Source organism: Corvus moneduloides, chromosome 1, assembly GCF_009650955.1.
Source record: "Corvus moneduloides isolate bCorMon1 chromosome 1, bCorMon1.pri, whole genome shotgun sequence".
NCBI lineage: Eukaryota > Metazoa > Chordata > Aves > Passeriformes > Corvidae > Corvus > Corvus moneduloides.
This window is the reverse complement of record NC_045476.1, coordinates 101,491,286-101,512,207: the sequence shown is the minus strand read 5'-3', so window position 1 is coordinate 101,512,207 and position 20,922 is coordinate 101,491,286. Positions and strand designations below refer to the sequence as shown.

The 20,922-nt window shown below is 44.8% G+C and overlaps 1 protein-coding gene across 7 annotated transcripts in view; it reads left to right on the top strand.

Annotated features, from left to right (window-relative positions):
* Positions 1-11,654, top strand: part of CARMIL1 (capping protein regulator and myosin 1 linker 1) — a 194,102-nt gene extending 182,448 nt beyond the window's left edge. For 3 of the 7 annotated variants that reach the window (XM_032120370.1, XM_032120380.1, XM_032120359.1), the window contains 5 exons: positions 254-332; positions 3,125-3,352; positions 5,875-6,009; positions 7,610-7,756; positions 10,603-11,654. In XM_032120370.1, coding sequence (XP_031976261.1) covers positions 254-332; positions 3,125-3,352; positions 5,875-6,009; positions 7,610-7,756; positions 10,603-10,739 — 726 coding nt within the window. In that variant the 3' untranslated portion in view covers positions 10,740-11,654. The remainder of the gene's footprint in view (positions 1-253; positions 333-3,124; positions 3,353-5,874; positions 6,010-7,609; positions 7,757-10,602) is intronic. The other 4 variants (XM_032120398.1, XM_032120415.1, XM_032120388.1 and 1 more) reach the window with 3 other exon arrangements.
* Positions 11,655-20,922: the final 9,268 nt, after the last annotated feature.

The following is a 20,922-nucleotide window of genomic DNA, read 5'->3' as shown; positions in this document are numbered from 1 at the left end:
ACCCATCACATAGGAGGCAGTGTGTCATTGCAGCTCTAATAGGCATGTGGCAGTGGTAGTTACAAATCAGGGTAGTTTTCTTCCCACTTAACTCTCCAAGATCTGAAACAAAGAGAGAGAATGCTCCATTTCTTGCTATCACTGATTTCTCTGCCTCATGGCTCCCAAATTAGGGGGTTTTTCTTTACAGAACCCCTGAGTTGTATTCATTGCAGACATATTACTAATATGAGAACTTTTCTTACTCTTCCAGAAACTTGGGAATGACACAACTCCCAGAGAGTCTTTTGACACAACAGTGAGCTCAGAACGACTGGATGGAAGTGGTACAGGTACAGTATAAGTTTCCTGGTATAAACTTTCTGGAAAATGCAAAATGCCTGATGTCTAAAATCTCACTTCCCTCTTCAGATTGAATGTCTACAATTGATTAAGCAAAATAGGAGCTTACACTATGTGAAAAGCACTAGAAACAAGTTCAGTTTTTGTGCTATGGATGGCATTGTTCATGAAGTCAGCTCTAGGGCCGAGTTTATGGCTCACTTTTTACTCTTGTTGCACAGAAGAGAAAGTACTTGGTGCAGGTGCCTGGGGTGCCTTTGAAAGGAGGCTGGCTTTTAATGGGATCAGCAAAGCCAGCAGAAGTGTCTGTGCACAAAAAAGACTAAGTGCTCAATATATCTGAGGATGGAAATATGACCAGTTTTCAAGGTTTAAGTCTGCTCACACTAACTTGAGTAGTCCTGACTTTCAGCTGACTGTGGTGCTGTCAGTCTGTCAGCAGTCCTGACTCACAGTCAATGGCAGCTGGCTCTTCCCAGGATTTGCCCAGTTTGATTGAAGCCAGGGCTGTCTGCAAAGCTGTGGAGGCCCCTGGACACTGCTCATGTGCACAAAGCAACTCTCCATTGTATACAAAGTGGTGTTCAGCCTTGTAGTCCTTACAGCACCAATTCCCTCTGCACCTCGTCTTTCCGTGTCCTTGTCAAGCCGCAGTCCTGGGCCCTGACATGGCAGTGCCACACTGCGGCCACCTGAGTACAAGCCGACAGACTGGTTTCCCTGTATACTTTTGGGACTGGCCAGTGATGGCTTCAGAAGAGATTCAGCTCTGGTGGTTTGTGTTTACTACATGAAAGGAGTGGTCTGAGCTAGGAAATCCAGGTCTGATTTCTCAGCAGTGGTGGTATCCTGCAAGTCTGGCACACAGGATTTCTAAAACATACAGAAGCAAGGCTAGAAAAACAGGCTGAAATCAAAATCCAAATGTGGCCATCTTGACTGAGCACTTCAAATATCAGTTTTGAAGTTTTATGTCTTTCTAAAGCTTTTTTAAAAAGCATATTCAAAGCATGCCATAATCTATAAATCAGTGCTTTTAAAGCCTGCTCGTCTTTTGAGGAGGACCTTATGGACTGTATGTGTCCCCTGATGACAGCATACTGAAGTCTGAGGAGCAAGGATAGTCTGCACTTTGGGCATTGGAGTAGCTGGGGGTGTCTGACCTCAACTTTTCTCCAGTCTCTGTCTCTGTATATGACACATTTCACCCCCACCTCACTGCACTGTGCTTGCCCCTTCCTTTTGGCCTCCAGCTGTGCATTGTTTCTTTACCACTCTTGCTTGAGAGCTCCCCAAGGCTCCTTTTCATTGTTGCAACTACAGTTTGTCTTTGGCTGGGGCTAATTTATTTTAAATTACTATGTTCTAATAATGTTAGAAAGCCTGAGGTCAGGAAGACAAGAAAGAAAGTTAATGGAAAATTGCTGAATATTGTTACAGGAGAACTACAGATAGTGGTGCAGAAGGAGAATAAGTTTTGGGGGTTTTATTCCTTGCTTTGTGTGTGGATGTTGCCTGCTTTTTTTGTGTGCACACACGCACAGGTGCAGGCGGTGGTGTCCCGCTGTTTCACTTGCAGCAAGAAAGTATTTTGTGCACGCAGACACAAACTCTCCGTGTCACGCACTCACACTCATCTCTGTGTGCCACACAACTGTCTGGTTTGCCAGAGTTTAACTCCAGCTGGGCTGGAAAACACCTACATAGGCTGGAAAAACATACTGGAGATTGGCTTGCAACAAGCTATATAAACACTCCCCTCCCTCCCACTGCCTTTAGAATATCTGTGCTCAGCACTTCCGTGTTCAGTCGGATTTCTGAATGGGAATAGCAGGTAGGTAGGTCAAGTCAGCATCTGTGAGCACACACTCGGTTTTGCCAAGTACCCGGGCTACCAGTCTGCATTTCAATTAGTCTGAAATTCTGTTCTGAAATTAAAGATGATTAACTGCTGAAAGTCCCAGGCTAACTTACAAGTTCCAAGATTGTCATTGACACTGCCAGATATAAGCCTTCAACCTCCTGAAAGCTGCAGAGTAGGAAAGTAGGGCAGGCTTTTTGCTTGTTAGCAACCTGGAGTCCAGCAGGCTTTCTACCAGCTTGCACAGCTAGACTTACTGCTTGGAAGTCACTGTAAATTTATCTCTAAATACCTTGGTCTTTGTTTGGGATAAAAAACACATTGGTAAAATTACTAATGTGTGGAAACTGTAATCCATATACAGTGTTATTCGATAAATCAAAATACTATATAATGAATACTTTGATCTGGGCTAAGTTTCAAAATCTCTTCTAGAGCTTGCTAAAAGCAACAAATAAAAAGATCTAGCCTGCTGGTCACACACTTGGGATTTATTTTCTGGGCCAGGATTTCTCTGTTGATCTTGGAAACCCAACCTTTTGTCTCTAGGGACACAAAACAGTCAAGAGCTGCCTTTTCCACTGATCCATCACTGTTTTCTCAGCAGGTAGGCTGTGCCATCTGCTCTTAGAAATATGATGGAGGAATAAGGTCCAGCTAGCCATCATCCCAAATACATTAAAAAGGGGGACATGCAATTGCTCTCTTGGGTAATTGAATCACAAAGCTTAGCATGTGTCAAAATTAGCAGGTTTAGATGCTTTGCTTGCAGTGATTTTGAATAAGACATTAGGGATCTTTTTACACTGTCACATAGCAGTGCATGTGTTAGCTTGTGGTGGTATTTTCCACACCAGTATACCTGTGCATGGAGCCTTCTGTGTTGCAGCGGACTTTATTTTATGTGTCTTTTTATTTCAGTGCCTAAACAACAGCAGACCCTTCCAGAGAGTCGGTTTTCATCGAATAAAGGCGACTCAGCATCATCAGAAAAAAACTCAAAAGCTGAACCAAAGGCAGAAGCTGGTGCAAAGGCAAGAAGTTCTTCCAATACACCGACTAGTCCAAAACCCCCGCTGCAGTCAGCAAAGCCCAGCCTGGCAGGACGACCCACAGTGCCACAGAAACCACGCTCTGCTTCTCGTACTGGTGAGAAGCTCTTCTGGGCAGTTGTTACCCCCACCTCTGGGTGCTTCTGGGTGCTGTTTGTGTGGGCTATGGAGGAGACTCCCACGGCCACATCTGGAACAGAAGTTCAATGGAGAGGGACAGGTTCTTCAGTGCCTTGCTCTTGACTTACATCTTTCTTTTCCACCCCTTTTTGCCCTAATTTGAATATAGAATGGTTTAATCTGTGATCCTCAATAGTAAAGTGTGAGAAGCAGTAGTGGCAGTGGCAGAGCTGTTTTAAGTTAGCCTGCTTTCACAGAAGAGGTGAGCACTTCAGCATCAAAGCTCAGTTTTAGTAGCACTGACAAAAATGAATGTATTTTCTCCAAACACCTGGCTCTTAAGTCCTTGGTGTTTTGTGGCAGGCTGCTCTTAGCCCCTCAAGCGAGTGCTGTTATTCTTAATAACTTGGACAAACCAACTGTCTCTTACTTTTTCCTCGTTTAGCCTTCGTTTCTTTCCTTATTGCTTTTGACTGAAAAGAACTGTAACTGTGCTTTTATAATCCTGCGGGACTGCCTCCTACCCAGATATCATCTTAAAGCTTCTAGTAGTGGGAAATGCTTCAGCAGCTCTCCCATGCATTTGTCTTTCTGCTGTTTAATAGGCCAGTGTCACAACCCCCCTCTTCCCAAAGTACAGCTTGCAGCCCTCTTGACTTTCCCATAATCACCGTTGACCTTAGAATGATGGAATTTCTGGTAAGGATGAGGAGTCAAAGGGATGTTACAGCCTTCTGCCTGCCCTTGATGTGAAACCTGAGCTTACTTAGTCTCTGCACTCCCGTGGGCAGAATGTTGTTCACATACAAAATCACCTTAAGTTTTTAGGTGGATTTACATTTATTTTGTTGACCATTTTAGAAATGGTCATCAAAGTGAGAGATGTCGGGTAAGGTGCTCATGAAGATAAATGCAACAGGAAAGCATGGGTTATTTAGTGGTGCTTAATCTGTAAAACAGGCAGTGTTATGTCAAAGTCTGAGGTATCAGAAGGACCTGAGCCGTCTGTTTCTGCCAGCTCCTATTTCCTGCCCAGAGAGCATACTGTGGGTTTAACACAAGGGAGTAATTAATACTTACCCATAATAAGCCAGTTTTGTGGCCAATAATAAAAGCAACACAGCTCTGTTGCAGTCTAACTTCTGTCCTAGTACTTGTAGTAACCCACTGCCTAAGGATGCCCAGGAAACGTGATGAAAAAGCCAAGCAGTCATCCTTTCTGTGCTCTTGCCATTGCTGTTGTTTCCAACAGTATGGCCACACAAATGGTAGCAAATTTTTGCTAAGTAATCTGGGTGCAAAGGAACACAGCTCAGATGTCCCCAAATTGTTAGAGACTGAAAGTCTATATCTAGCTGTGTTTGCTGGTCACTGTACTCCTCCTTGTGTTGATATTGAGCTTCCCCAAGCAAGTGGCCTCACAGGCGTATCAAATGCATGGAGAAGGTCGAAGAATTGTTGTATCTGTTCGTACCAAATTGCATTTGGGAAGGTCATTGCTTTCCTGTGCTGAAAGTGAAATGATTCATTCTTCATGGTGGCTCCTCAGCAGAGATAAATTTATATTAATTTCTAGTATGCAACTGAATTAACTCTTTGTGCAATACAGGTGATACTCTGAGCTCCATTTTTTCTTCTGTCAATGCTTAATGTATCTTCCTAGTTCCTCTGTTGTGTACATATGCCACTGTTAACTCCTTGAGAAGCAAACTTAGCAGCAGTTTAAGTAACCTACTTCCCTACTATCCAAATGAGGGCTGTCTAGTGTAAGACTGAAAAGGTCTTCCTGTAAGGACTGTAAAGATAATAGTCAACTTGCCTTACATTATCCATATCCAGCCTTTTAGAGAAACAAGATATCAAGATAACAAGATGGTTTTAAACTATGGATTTGAATTTCAGTTCCAGATTTCCTTACAATACAGAAGAGAGAAGTATTTTTTCTTTTTAGCAAGTCTTTATGGATGCCCTTGTGTTTTGCTCTGGGAAGTCATTTGTGGAAGTACAGAGTTCTGTAAGGCTTATGTAATTTGTTTCCCTGGTTCACTCTTAGGCCTTATAATTGTGAAACAGGACATCTAAAGTGATCAGTTCATTATGTTTCAGGACAATAAAAATATAACTAGAACAAATATTTCCAAAAAAAATCCAAATTTTTTTCAGCTGTTCTTTACAAATTGCATACCTATGTCTTGCAGGTAAATCCCTTGGTCCCATCAGCTTTCTATTTGCACTACAATAACAGCACACATGAAAAATGCTGCAATTGAGATATTCTCTTTGACTGCTAAAAGTCTTTCCCCTGGACTGAGGTCCATATAACTTGTTCTCTTGTCATAATGTAAATTCCTGAATCCTTCTTTTTCTGACTCAGGTTCTGGCTATTTCTTGTTTGTGTATTGTGTTGAGGTTTGGCCCATCATAAACAGCACTGTTTCTGTGAGCTTCAGTGCAGATACAATTTCTCCTTCTCACCCTTTTGTTTGTGGTACTCCACAGAGGATGCTCCAGAGTCTCCCTCCGGCCCCAGTTCCCCAAAAGTTGCCCTGCTTCCTCCAGTGCTGAAGAAAGTTCCTTCTGATAAAGAAAAGGATGGTCAGAGCAGCCCCTCAGTCAGATCATTTTCTCAAGAAGGTAGGAGTGTTTGTATAACTGGTGTCTTCTAGTGAAATTTTATGCATCATTGTCCCCTGATTTGTTTTCACTTGGAAGGGAAGAGCGTTAGCCATTTAAAGGTGAAAAGCACGAGGAAAATGTATCTGGTCACCTATTCAGCATCTCCTCCCCCCATCTTCCTTTGACCAAACCAAGTGAACAATTAATCCCTGGGTATTAGTACTGTAACTGAACAATTAAGGGACAATTAAGGTATATATTTATGGTTCGTTTGGTCTGAACTAAGATGCTGGTTGATCCTGGTCACACAATAATGTGAAATGCAGCTCTGTGGTTTCAGCACATTTTCAGGCAAGCAGCCATGACTTGGTTCCTTGCAGCCAGCCCACTGCTCTGTTTTCTTTTCTGTGGGGCCTCTGCATGTGGCTGAGTTCACCTCCCCCTCCTCAGGCAATAAGTCTCTGTGTGCCAGGGCAAGGCTTGGTGCCTTTTATCTTTTATGCACAACAGTAGGCTGCTCTCTTCTCTTTGTTGATTTTCATGTGTGCACTGTATTTCTACCTTTGCTGATGCATTTTCATGCCCTGAGTTGGCTCTTAGAAGAGCTAAAGCATCCTCTGATAGCACAGGATATGTGGAGAAGTAGTTACAGAAATGTTGCTCAGCATGGTGTTAACTGGCACAAGTGATGATGTTTGAAGTCTGGGGGTGATGTCTTCCTTCCTTGAGGTCTCTCCTCAAGAAAGACATGTAAGGTGGTTCCCATCACTTAAACTGTGAAACAAAGCGGTGTCTTTCACATTCTGACAGCAGATTTTCACAGAGTAGAATGGGGGACAAGCGAGTCGAGGCAGCTATGTAAGGCTGGGTTGTGAAGACTGAGAAGTTGTGCTGCCTACAAAGCCCACTGCCATCATTCAGAATGATCCATGTTGCCAAAAGCAACAGGAGTCAGGCACTGTGCTTTCTTACTCCTTGCTCCCTTTAAACCTCCAGTCAAATTAGCCAAACACAGGATTTTCTGTTTGGTTCTACATGGCACTCTACATATTTTATTGACAATAGTTTAACTTGCCAGGTTCTTAATGGGCTGCTGTGCTTTGCATAAAATTATTTGGGAAAGAGTAAATTCTGTTCATTTTATTTTTTTTCCTTTTCATGTTTTCTTTTTTATTCATTACTGTCCTACTTCCTCGCTCAGCCATTCCTCTGTCCTTGCTTTCTACCTCACTTCAGGCTAGCATGTTCAATTCATTTCTGCAACTGGTAAATCACTGCAAATCTGTCTGAGTTAGCAAAAAAATCATATCTCCTGTGAAATAAAGCTACATGTTAGATGATATTTGATTATAAAGTTGCTTTATGTTGATGACTTTAACTGTACTTCATGGGACAATCTGCAAATACACCTCTTTGCACTGTGCAGCTGTGAGATCAGGCTGCAGTTACCAACACCCCAAGATATCTGTGCTACATTTAAGCAAGCAACTGGCATACTGATTACTGCCCTCTGAATAATTGATTAAATGGGTTGGATAAGTGAAACTTTTCATACTACCTTATGTACATGGGCCTGCAGAACAGCTTAGGAGTATAAATGAATCCTTTTCCTTGCTAGAGCAAACAGGAGATTGTCAAAAAAGAGAGGCAGCACTTGACTGTGCCAAACCATCTGGCAGCGTGAAAACCACTCCGGGGCAGTATTCTACCAGTGCAGAAGAGGAAGCTAATGTGCTTGGGCAGAGGATGGCACAGCCAACTTCTGGTTAGAAGTTTTCATTTTTCATCAAGATGGTACTTGATAACTGGCACCAACAATTGTTAATAAATGGTAATAGCAAAGAAGCCACAGAAGAGTGTGAGTTTGTCATTTGTTATTATGAGAAAGGTAAAAATCTCATGGGGTTCTAATCGTCTTTCTGCCCCCATGGGATTTACATGGCATGAAAAAATTTCCAGATAAGACGTGTGTGCATTTTTCCTTTGTGGCAACTCCAGTGACCAGTCCCATCTAGCACAAGCAGCCCCTCTGCAGAGGAGCACTCACTACAACCTGTGACTGCTCAGTGCAGCAACACTGGCACGCTGCAGGTAGTCTGGCTGCTGCTTGCTGTGCTTGCACACCTATCCTTTCTAAGATCATGCACTTCAGTGTTTCAAAATACATTTCAGCTTGAATATTGTTAGTGCCAGTTTCAGTGCATCACTCTCAAAACCATTTGAGAACTGGGTAAATTGGATTATGTATTGTTACTTTGCTTTTCAGTTGCAAAAGCAAACAAAATCACCACCTAAAGAACCCAAGCCCAGCATGGTGCTGCATTGAGGAGCAGCTTTGACTTACAGTGAGCTCATTCAGTAGGCTGTAAAAATGTTTGGTTCCTTTATGTGCTTTTAAAATATAAATCTCCTGTTCTCAAATGGTATATGTTTACATGTTTCTCTTTATCTCTTAACTGGTTGGTTTAAATAGTTGTTCAAAATTACTTTTTTCTAAAGTATTTTAATTGTATGTTTGAATATCTTATGCAACTCCATTTACCCACAGTTTTTCTATTTATAAGACATCACATAACCCTTCCTCAGCCCAAAATTTATAAACTGATTTCCTTTTCATATTGTAGAATCAAACTTAGTCCATCCAAACTGGGAATCTCCCCTCCCTATCATAATGAAATTATTATATTTTAGTTCATTCTGAGATACCTCTCTGATAAAGTATGTTTTGAAAGGTGGGATCCTGCCATAGACAGGATCCTGCAGGTCACCTGTGTATGGTTTCATTGAGGCAAGGGTAAGTTCTTCTGGCAGAAGCCTGCTTGCACTATGTGGACTTAAATGCCTGATACATCTTTCAGTCATTTATGGGGCAAACTACTTGCCTATATTTATCAGGCCATAAACTAAAATGGCTGCTGCAGGATGTGTTTTGGGTTTTGTTTGAAGAGTCAATGAAGGCCAGACAAAGACCAGGTACTGGGGTCAAGGATGACTCAAAAAATTTCCAGGCACCTATTTCTTTGAAAAGCAGTGGTGTTTTGGAAGGTGGAAATGCCTGAATATTTTTTACAGGATTTCAGCATCATCATCCTCTCCAATTCTATGAAATGGCTTTAAAAACCTTTCTCAAAATCCCTTCCTGTTTCCCAGCTTGCAAAGCCAGGATAAGAATGCAGTGAGCGTATAGCTGCTGGCTCTCATTTCCTCATATATTTTGGCTAGCACAGATGAGAAAACAGGTATTTTGGACTCAGGAGAAATATTTGGCTGCCTTGGGATCCCTCTCTGCACTTCCCACATTCCTGGCAGTCTCTAACACAGCCTGCCACAATTAGGAGTGGCCACAGAGATGGTCAGTGGCAGGCTGCTGCTTGGCTGGAGCTGCGTGCTGGTGACAGGGCAGGCTGTCCCTTGCAGTGGTGAGGCTACAGGTGAGTGGTACATGGGGAAGGAGAGGTGGTGCTGCATGGCCACAGCACCTCCTGGCGTCTTGTCTAGAGAGGGATTCACAGAAGTGGTCAGGCACAAAGATCAGTGTGAACCAAAGCCGACCATCCTTACCTAAAATGGTGGAGCAAAGGTCTTGTAATGGCAACATTTAATTTTGTGGGGGTGGAATGAGGTTGACTTGCAACAAGGTCACATTTAAGGGCCACTGTGTTTAAAGTTTCATTTTAAGTGCAAGTATGAGATTTCTAGTGCTGTCAGTCCTTGGGTAAGGTCACCCTGGTTGATGTGTATAACCATCTTGTTACCATAGCAGTTATAGGCCACTGCTTAGATCAGGAATCTCAACAAGGTTTACAACCTTCTTTTCCAGTTTATTTTGAAGCTTATAGGTTTGGAGAAAGGCCTGGCTTTATGGAGATGTCTGAGTGCTGGGTGAACAAAATGTTTGCATTTAGATTGTGGGAAGTGGGTATGCCCTCCTGCTTTCCCCATTCCTGACCATAGCAAGGTGCAGAGCCTGTGGTCTCATCTGGAAGAAAAGATGGTTGAGCTCAGAGCCATGGGTGTCCCTCCTGTTAGGAGATAGAGAGGACATTGGGACCTGGCAGTGTAGGGTCAGGGAGAAGCAGTTTGTGTAACTTGGATGCTGAGGTGAGTGTCTGTTGTGATCAAAGCTGCTGAGTCAAAAGGGAGAACATAGATGTGTCCTGCTAGGGAGACAGGCCTGCCTGAGATGTGCATCACTGGTCTGAGGGGTGCCCAGCAGGCACATCCACCTGAGCAGCCAGGAGTGCACTGCCTGAGATCCATCCCAGCTGGAAAAAAGCATGCTGTTTTGGTTTGGAAGTGGTGTGATGAGAAGAAAATCTCCAGGCCATTTCTAACCGTAACGTTTATCCATGCCACAATGAAGTACTAAGTGTCATGTTTCAAGTTTGCCTGCTTGCCAACCAACAGTGGAATAAAGCTTGCTCACTCTCTCTTCTCACCTTTTTCTGGCTTGAAGAATTAATGGACCTATGCTACTCCTACTAGTGCAAATTAATTCAGTGAGGTCAGGAGTAGGTCCCATGCGCATTAATGACTTTTTTATTGTTATTTTTTTGTCTTCTTCCTCTCTCTTCTGCAGTCATTAGTAAGACCTATTTCTGTTTTATGCAGCTGCAAAAAGAAGCCCTGGGCAGCAGTCTCATGAGTTCCAGGAACTGAAGCAGAGGTCCTTAAGTAAAGACGGCCATCAGGGAAGCAAGTCCAGTGACTCTGGCGAAGAAGCAGATAAAGATTTTATTTTTGTTTAGCAATCAGTACAAGTGCTTTGTAGCGCAAGAGCTTTTTATAACAATCGGGTTTCAGCAATCAACAGCCCTTTTAGTCAGCTGCTCTTTCACCACAGGTACATTTCCATGCAGAAAACCTGATCTTCCAATCATGATTTACAGTACACCTGGCATTGATTCGGTCCTTAATTTCTGGTCTGTACAGTGCAGACATTCCTTTCCATGCCTTTGGCTAAAGCCAGCCATTCTTTCGTGTATTCTACTTGAACTTCTCTGAAGCAGCTACAAAGAGTGCCCTGCATTAGGGCATTTAGAAAGCAAAGCAAATTAACTGGACACTGTCTTACACTAATACACTGTACAGCAGGTAATGTGTTGTACTGCTGAATGTAAATGTGTCAGATCTGCACGTGACTTACATATAAATATATTCTTGCGGTATGCAATTGCACATTGTAATTATATTAAAAGAGCACACTAATAAAATAATTTGTATAGATTATATATATTAAATGCTTGGGTATGGTTTTTACATTCTCCCATAGGGAGCTTCTTTCTTCCTGTTCTCCCACTGTACATAAAGCTCCAATGCTTACATTTGTGTACTGTCAGAAAGCACAACAGAGAAGGATTTGGATTATGTATAACCATGGTATGCTTCCACATTCGTATATTAATGTATATAGTTGATTGGAATGAGGGCAATTGAAATTTTATTAATATTGGTGTTTTCTGGAGGCCTTCCTCGGTTCTGTCTGCATATTAGCTTCCTTTCAATGTGTAATTCTATGAGAAACATAGTTCGACATCTGTAAAAATATTTCAGCTTTGAGGGAGGGGATGCAAATTTCACAGCTACCCACTTACATTACAGGTTGAAGGGATTTTATTCATATGTATATTTGTAACAATAAAAAAATGATTTTACAACTGAAATACTAGTCTTTGTTTTTACAGCCCTGTTTGTGGTCTGATGGTCTCTGCTGTTTGAATGCTGACATTGGGTCAGGTAGGCAAAGTGTGCAGTTAAGACAAAACCTGCATAATTTTTCTGCTTCTAGTAAAGTGCCTGTTCCAGCTGAACGGGACACATACACATCATAAAACTACTGAAGGAAGATCTCTTTACTATTCTCCTCCCTTGGAATCTTCACCAAAGTAGCCTTCATGTGAGCCAGAAACACCTGCTATCTAAATTCTCAGTTTTGGTCCAGTAGGACAGATTAAAATTGGTTGGTAACTCTCTCCCAAGAGCAATTTTTCTGGCCCTTTTGTGGCTTCTTGACTGGACAGAAGTGCTCAGATACGTGCCCATCTGATAACGTTCTGTCTGATCCCTGTGCACATGCCTGCTGTATCCACTTCTCCTGTTGCACTATAAAGGGCTGCTAAGTCGAAACAAAACATCTTAGAAGCACTTGGTAGAGGTTTACATCTCAAAAGTCAGCTACAAGGTGGTGGGAAAGAGGTCCTGAAGGCTGGGGGTTTCTTCTTGGGGTTTGCCCTGGCTTGAAATAATGCATTTATCTAAAATCATTGAGACAGCGTCTTCATATTCACATAGATACTCTTGATTTATTTGGCATCAGTAAGAACAAAAGACAAATTGCAAAGGAAAACTTGAAATACCTGTATTAGAAATGAAAGTTAATTTATTCATAAATAAACTGCAATTTTTATTCCTCTAGGACCTATAAAAGGCAACTGTCTGAGAAGTGTAAGTATGCAAGAAGGGTTGCTCTAATTATTGGTTTTGTGAATTTAAGAAAATTAACAGCAAGGGTTGTGGTATTAATTAAGACAAAAATTTTATATAATCTCTACCTTCCAGAGCAGTTAGTTGCTGAGAATTTTACCTGTGCTTGATGTCCTCCTCATCAGTCATCTGAGGTACTGTTCTGGTCCTGCTGTGAGGAACCACGGCAGCAGTGTGTGCCCATCACCCTGCTATCGGAAAACCAAAGACGGGGATGTCTCAAAAGCTGTAGACAAAGCATGTGTTTGTGCTGTTAAGAAGAAGAAAAGCTTTAGTGCTGTAACATTTGATTGCTGAGTATAAGGATTTCATTGCACATCAGTGTTTTTCCGTATTAGTTACAGAAAGCCATTCCAGTCTTTATTCCAGCCATCAGTGTGTTGTGGGCAGGCTGAGTGGTGGAGAAACAACTTTAAGGGAGTGCTAGTGAGAGCTCTTGAAGATCTGGGGTTTGGCTTTGTGTGTGCGTGGCTTTGGGTGTGGGGAGGAGTGATGGTTTTCATTTCTTTACTCTCTTTCTGCCTGGCACACCCAGCACTATCAGCCCGAATGCAAAGAATTCACGTTGCATCCAGAGCACCCTTCTTGTACGTCTTCTGCATTTAAGGAATAATGACTTTTATTTTCAGTATCTTGGGCCCGTAGAGGCCATGGGTAGGTGCCAGTGTGTTTCAGGAGGGGAACAGCCGCTGTGCCCTGGTGCCAAGCCAAGTTGGGAGGTTGGGGGGATCCTTGCAGAGCAGGAGGGGCGCTGCTTTTCCATGAGCTGCAGGCCGTCCAAGCAGGTGTGCAGCTGGCAGGACCCTCATTTCTCTTGTTTCCTCCTGCTGCCTGAGCTGCTCTGTGGTTGGCCTCCTGTGATCCCTGCCTATCCTGGCCCATGTGCTTCTCTGGGAGGGTGAGGGACAGAGCCCAGAAGCCGTGTTCAGCTGCTTTGGTGGGCTGCCAGTGGCAAGGATCCCTGGAGTTCCTGGGAGACTGAACAGGGACCCAGTAGAGGTACTGCTGAAGGAAAGGGCTGCTACTTGTTCTCCCAGGGCATCCAGTGTCTTTGAGTACCACCCACACCCTGTGTTCCTTCCTGTCACACCCTGGTGCTGCCTGAGCACCTCCAGCTGTGCTGGCAGAGTTTGGCATGGGAAAAGAGGTGGCCTGCCTCCCAGCCATGCTGCTGGCATTCCCCTTGCAGCTGAGGGCATCTCCACAGTGCTGTGCTGTGCCGTCTGATCACACAGAAAGGGCTCAGAGGCTCCAGCTGGGGTTATGCCTGACACTATGGCTTTTGGTACCTGGACCATGACTGGTGTCAGACAAGACAGCAGCTGCATGTTGCCTTCACCATATTTAGGGGTGACAGCGAAGGGGTGGCAGCATCTGAGGTGACAGCAAGGCCCTCTGCTTCCCCCCATGCACATAAGCACACGTACATACTGTATGAGCAAACAAGAGGGAAGGACCAGCAGCTCTGGTCACCCAGGTAGAAATGCTGCCCTGGGAGGGTGTAGCGGGGGGGGTCCCGGGAGCAGGGGAATCCAGCCAGAGTCATGATACGAACACCGATACGATTTGAGCATCATGCTCCAGTTTTATTATTCAGTTACTCCAAGTTATACCTTTTCCAAAGTTCACGCCCCTTTCCCATGAGAAAGCCTCTAAGCAGCGGGGGAGCTGACCAGTGTATACCTTTTCCCAAGGCTGTTCAAGGCTGCTGGCTAGCAGGTGCCTTGCAAGCCTATCTTCAGCCTGGGGCCCTGTCAGGGGTACTTCTGCAACAGCCCTGGGATGCCCAAGCCCTCCTGGGGTATCCTATATTCCACAAGGAATCCCTCTACAGGAGGGGTCTGACCATGAGCATCTCAGTTCAGAGCTGCATCTAACTGATCCACCTTTAGGAAAAGGGGGCAAAAAAGCTCTCCTGGAGGGAGCTGCTCTGCTCTTTTCTGCTCTTAAATCTGGTTTTCAGGTTTTGCCATTAAGGAATTTCACCCATGATATACACAATGGGAGCACCTCCCCCTCTGAGAGGTGCTGAAGAAGGGCTGTGGCTGCCTGCCAGGCTCCAGTGTGAACTCAGCTCTGTACCACAGCTGCAGGACCTACTTTCCACTCCCTGCTAAAGGAGGTTAAAATCTGAATGATAGATTTTGAGCTTTTTAAAGTATTCCCTCATGTGCAGTAACAACAGTAAATAGCTGTTTCCTAAGATGGGAACTGCAATCATCCTAAATCTTCCCTCTCTGCCAGAGCCAACCATCCGGGCTGAAACAATTTGGGAATTAATGTGGCCCATTAGTCACAAATCTGCACAACCCAACACACTTAGCTGAGAGCTGCCACCAGCACGAGCTCTCACCACCACTGCTTATTAATTGATTAATGTGGAGATGATTTCTCTCTCCAATTGCAAACAAAAAAAGGTACTGAGAATAATTTTTGGGAAAATACCAGAAGGCTCTGCTCCTGTTTGAAAGGCATGAGAGGTGTGATGCTTTCCCCACGGCCAGGGATGCTAATACTGGGTGGGCTGTGCCTGAATCCCACCTCTGGAGATTATTCTCTGCTTGTGCTGAAGCTTAGGGAAGGTTTCAGGTACAAACACTGTCCTTTGCTTCTCTGGGAGCCAGGAGCCAGAGGATCTTGTAACAAACAGTGAAAGTAAGTAACACACTATCATCATTTAATGCCCTATTCCTACTGATCAGGCCTGGAAAGCAGAGTGGTCTTTTCCCATCCTAAGAAAACTGAGAGGATGAAAATCACAACATAAACACATGGTGCCAATCTTCTCTTTCCTTGTGATGTAGGAGCTCTCCATCCTGGAAAGAAGGGATCATAGGAAGATCTGCCAGGCACCTTCACAGCTTTCCTATCCATCTCTGTGCCTGTCCTCCTGCAGTTCCTCATGCCTCCTCTCAACAGGAGCATCCCACCAGCACCATAGCAAGTGCCTCTAGAGCCACCTGAGCCATCCTCCACTGGTGTCCAACATTTCCAAAGCCTCCTGACCACAGGCAGGGCAGGGCCCCACAGCAGCTGGGGTGTCTTCTCTTGAGGGCAGAGAGGGGTGCATTAATTTTTAGTTGAGTGCAAGCAGCTTCACCAAACAGACAGTGCTCCCTGCTCCTCAGGCCATGATGGCACCTTGTTTCAGCAGGCACTGCCAGTGACTGGCAGCTTAAAATGTTCCTCTGATCATTGCCCGTGGAAGTCTTCTTTTCCCATCCTGAAACAGATTTCTCCAGCTCTGGAGGGCAGTTTTCCAGAGCTGCACAGAATTCATGTGTTCAGAGACCTGGGAACAGGCATCTGAATGGGTGAAGAAATGCAGAAGTGAGGCCTCAGGGTGATCTGCAGAACAGGGAAACAAATCAAATAGTGTGAAAGCTGATGGCAAGTCCATAGAAAGCAGCCTGGTGGGGGGGTTGCATCCAAGTGCCCCTTGGGATTGTGAAGTGCCCTGGAGGTTCCAGGGTCCCATGTGATGAGGAGAGGAGAAATCCCAGCTGGTAGAGAAAGACTGAGGCAGGGCAATGGCTGAGCTCCTGATAAAATGTTTTTTTCCTCTGAATCTGGGACAGAGCTGTCAGTTCTCCATCAGTACGCAGCCAGGGTCAAGGTGGTCCTTGGGAGGAGGCACTTGCTTGGGCAGGAACCTAGACCAGGATGCCAGCTCTCCCCCTCCCTGAACCCTCTCACCCATGGTTGCTCCTGCTGCATCAGGGAGATCCTGCAGGGGCAGGGACTGCAACTGTCCTGGGAGTGCAAATTCCCTTCATGCCAAGTATCAAAGAGAAATCGCTGTGAGAGCAACGATGCTCATCAAGAAGCTGAACAGTGAGACCCTCTGTTTTTGAGCAGAGAGAAAACAATCTGTGAGTCTCTGCACAGAAGATGAAGGTGCCATTACGAGGGATCTGTTATTACAGGACCTAATTTCTTATGCTGTATCCCACAGCAAAGTGAAGAGGCTCCTGCAGATAGAGTCTCTTCCCAGTTAGAAAGCCACTCTACATCAGCTCTCCTAGGGTTTTATTAGATGCAGATTCCAAGTGCCCATGTTCAGGAAGCCTGCATGGAAAAGCAGATATGGTGCCATGGTCCCTCCCAGCCATGTGTTGAGGTCTTTGCTCTGATGCCTCTGTGCTGATGCTGCTTTGGCAGTTTGTGATGAGTTCTGCCAGCTGACCCCAAACCCAATCCTTTAGAGCCTGTTTTTTTCTGCTTTTCCAGTAAGTTAAACTGAGGAGAAAAAAACTGTGTGGGAGAAAGAGTATTTAATTAGATTGGTACCAGCAGGGAAGGCAGGAGAGGGGCTGCCAGCTTGGCAAATCCAATTTGGTTTCACTGAATGGAGGAGTCGAGTTAACACTGTAATCTCTGTTTAGCATCATTCCTGGAATGCCTCCTTCCCTTCCTATTTGCTTAGGTGGGTAAGACCCAGCAGAGGGTAGAGGAGAGTGCTGTGGAGGCTGCACAGCCCAAGCTTTATTTGGACAACATTAAATTCTAGCCAAAGACTGAAATAATGGAAGTCATGAACTGTAACTGAGACTGCAGTCCCTGGGTAGCATTGAGCAGCATGCAGCTGGGGGAAATATCAGCCTTTCCTTTGGGAAATCTCAGATCCCTTCTGATGGCCTGAGTCCTGATCCCTCATTTCAGTGGAATCTTTGTGGGAGGGGGTTGGCTACTTCCTTATAACACTCAAGGGATCCCATTGCTGGTCCAAAATGAAGAAGATGACAGAGGACTGAAGCCTCACAGCTTGGAGGGCTGGCTGGGAAGGCTGGAAAAACTTGGCCTTGGTGGGAATCTATGGATGGAAATATCTGTGGGATGGTAGTCTTTGTGTCACACCACATCCATCAGTACCCAACCTGAACTGTCATTGCACCTCTTTGCACCCTGAACCCACACACTCTGCACCACCCAAGCCAGAAAGACGGATCCAGGATCTAGCCCAGAACAGGAATGTGGGATTTGTCAGGCAGAGGGAGGGAGCGAGATGGAAGGAGGGGCAAGAGAAGGGCATCCTTTTTGGAAAGTGGGGGTCTGCTGCTAATAAGCAGCTTGTACCTATCTGAGGGCGGGTTGGAAAGAAGAGTCTGTTTCTTTTCTGCAGCAGACAGCTTCATCTCTGACTTGATTTCCAAGAAATGGTAGGAATGGTAGGGGGCTTCACTGGCTGTATTATTTCCACTTTGATTTCCTTTCAGTTTACCTTTCACTGCTTCTGCATCGTTTTCCTTTGCTGGGACGCTCAGACCTCGTGCCGGGCAGAAGAGCATCATCTGCACCCTCGGCAGCCCCAGCTGTGCACAGCAGCACGGCCAGCACAGCCGCCTCCCACCACCCTGGTGTGCATCAGGGTCTGGGGAAAATGGGGCACATGAGGATCCAGGCTGGGGCTCTCTGCAGGACCCATGCAGGACCCAAACCACCTGTGAAACACCTGGATGAAGTGCTGATGGTGCCAGTGTTGTCTTCCTCAGTGTCTCCAGTCAGTGCAAAGCTGAGGGAAGCTGAAGCCATTTGATGAGGAAAATTATTTCCATTTATCTGTGTCTTCATGTATTTGTAATTTTCTTCTGTAAAGGGGAGGAGCAAAGTCATACCACAAATTCAAATGTTGGGTTTGGTTTTTTTGTTCTCTAGTCTGTCCATGGAAACCCAAATGTTTCATTTCACATCAGTATTTTGAGTCTGGCCCAAAGAATGAGGCATTTGTCAGCTGCCCCTTATTTCCATTTCCAGATCAGCAATCTGCACTTTTATCCATGCTTTCCCATGTACAATTGCCTGATTAAGCCTTTCTACAAAGCTAGCCCAGCCTGGGGTTTGGCCACATGCTCCTTATTTTGCTCTTTACTTGGCAAAAATTGCCATTTATTAATTGATTATCAATATCAGTTAAATAAAACAGCATTGCTGGTGTCCTCAGCTTCCTTGACCCACAGCAGGGCCAGGCAATGGTAGTGCAAATGCTTCCAGCCTCAAGGCACTTACTGAAGCACATTCATTTAAGAGCCAAGTGCATCTGTGGTCAGGGTGAACACACTTGCTTTTCTTTTTAAGCTTTTCAAAACACAGATTTGAGCTCTTTGACCTTGAGTGTTACTGCACAGTGCAAAGCTGAAGCCGAAGTCCTCAATCAAAAGTGTCTATTACTTTTTTAAAATACTGCCTACCTTTAATTCTTATTTATTCCTCTAAGGAAATAAGCCAAGGCAGAGTGGTTGCTGAGTTTGGTACATGAGCTGCACACACAGCAGCTATCTTCAGTGTGTTGTTTTAATACTGATGCCAACAGATCCACAGTTCAATATGCTCCTCAAATTTACAGTGTTCCACAGAAAGTCCAACTGGATGAATAAAAATTGTTCTGAGCCGGTTTTTGTTTAGTTTGGTTTTTTTCTCACTCAGGCTTTACTGAGTCACCTAAAGCAATTGGAGAAGCTGAACACATTTTAGGCACACAGCAGTGAGGATGGCCACATCCTCACTGCAGGCTGGGATTTACCTGGTTCCAGTCACTTTGAGCTAAATTTTGCAATTCCACCCCTAAGAACCGTAAACCCATTTTGTGCAATACTTGAGGCAGGGCAGACCAGCTAAGCTGTGCATTGATGAGGTGGCCTCTGTATCCATAGGGTATTTCAGTAGAGGGTTTTGTGGGGGGAGCAAAGACATAGCTGGTGCAAACAGGAATCTATTGTCTCTGCTCCTTTTTCCCCCCTGTGCAGCTATGTTCTGCTGCTGTGTGAAATCAAAACCTCTCTCTGCCAGCACTGAAACCACATGGGATGACAAGGATGGACACATATCATCCACGTCCTCATGCACAGGTAACAATGAGCTCTTGTGAGAGCCCTTTAAGCTCCTTTTTTCTCTCCAACCTGGGCACCTGGTTTCACTGGCGTTGTGTGAGATGCTGAATAAATACTGGTAGTTTAAATAAGGTGTCACTTCTCGCCTGCTCTTTCTCCTGAGAGGGCATGGGGAGAACCAGCTATGAGAAGCTCTTCTCAGTGCCCTGAGCTTTGCATCCAATCCCATAAAATCTCACTGTCTCCATCGCTGCGAAATGGCCGGGTGCTTCCTGTTGCAAAATATTGCAAAACATGGATAGTGTTTCCTCTTAAGTTAGTTTTGTTAAAAATGTTTCTTAGTAAGAAACCAGGTGTCATGATCATACTACCAAGGGATCTTGTTGGTTATCAGCCATGGTGGTGGTTTCCAGAGCTGGGTTACAAACCATGATAGAAACTGATGAACATCTCTTTTCTAAAAACCTGGATCAGGATGCTGCTGATCTGGGACAGATGGGTTCTGGGTCCTGGGAAGACAGACGGGGCCAAAAAGTGATCTTCATATCATGGAGCAGCGCCAGATGACCTCATCCCACACAGAAGGTCAGGCAGCTCCCATGGGGCACAGGAGGCCACCACTGCCAAGGAGCCATGGTGGGAAATGCTGGGAAGAAGAGAGTGCAGGAGGAGTTCCATGGGGGAGCCCTCACCCCAAGGCAAGGCATTACTTTTGGTGGTGAGGAAAGGACAGATAGAGAAATCTGTGGAGTGACTCTGGTCTTGCCTGCAAGGGACTTGGGCAGGTGTCCTATAAAAATCTAGACTTTTCCATGTCATTACCTAGTGAGTTCCTCTCCCATGCTGAGGTTCCACACCTGAGCAATGTCAGGGGGTACTTTTGGCCTTGCTGTTGCATTAAGATCTTGACGATAATTTTTCTGAGGTCCAAATATGATCCCAGGCTCTATCCAGGGAATCCCTGAACTGAGGTGCTTCCATGCTGCTGTTTAAACACATCAGCTTTACAGCATCTCCTTTTTCTTTGCACACTGGAAAAGCTGGACAGTGCTGTGTGATCTCCCTGAAAGAATTCCTGAGTAAAACACAGCTCAGTTCTTCAGGGTATTTTCCCCCTCAGATCAAATAGGAACCTGCTCAGGGCAAACAATAAATAATTTTTTTAAGCCTTTTTAGCTGCTTCTGAGAGCCTCTCTAAAGCAAATAGTAAGTGAATAAAATTGAAATATGTACATATTGAATCAAATGCAACCTGGAAAAAACTGTCTGTAGGGGGTCTCAAAGGAGACAATAATGATTCTGGGAGCACACATGGAGACACACAGCCCAGCCCCAGGTGCCCAAAATCACTGCAGGTGAATACACAGGTGACGTTCAAATCAAATCTAATCCCAAGCAGTGCTCCCGTGAATATGATGTTCTATCAGCACGGAGACCTTGAACTCTACCGTTTCTCTGATTAATATTACAGGAGGAAGACGATGCAGGTTTCTGTCCATCTTCATCCTGCGGCTCTTCATTCTGGTGAGGGAAGCCCTCCCGAGGGCTGTGAGGAATGAGAAGGTGAGAGAACTCTGCTTGCTGCTGCTCTGCCTCCATAAACTGAGGAGGAGAGTCACAA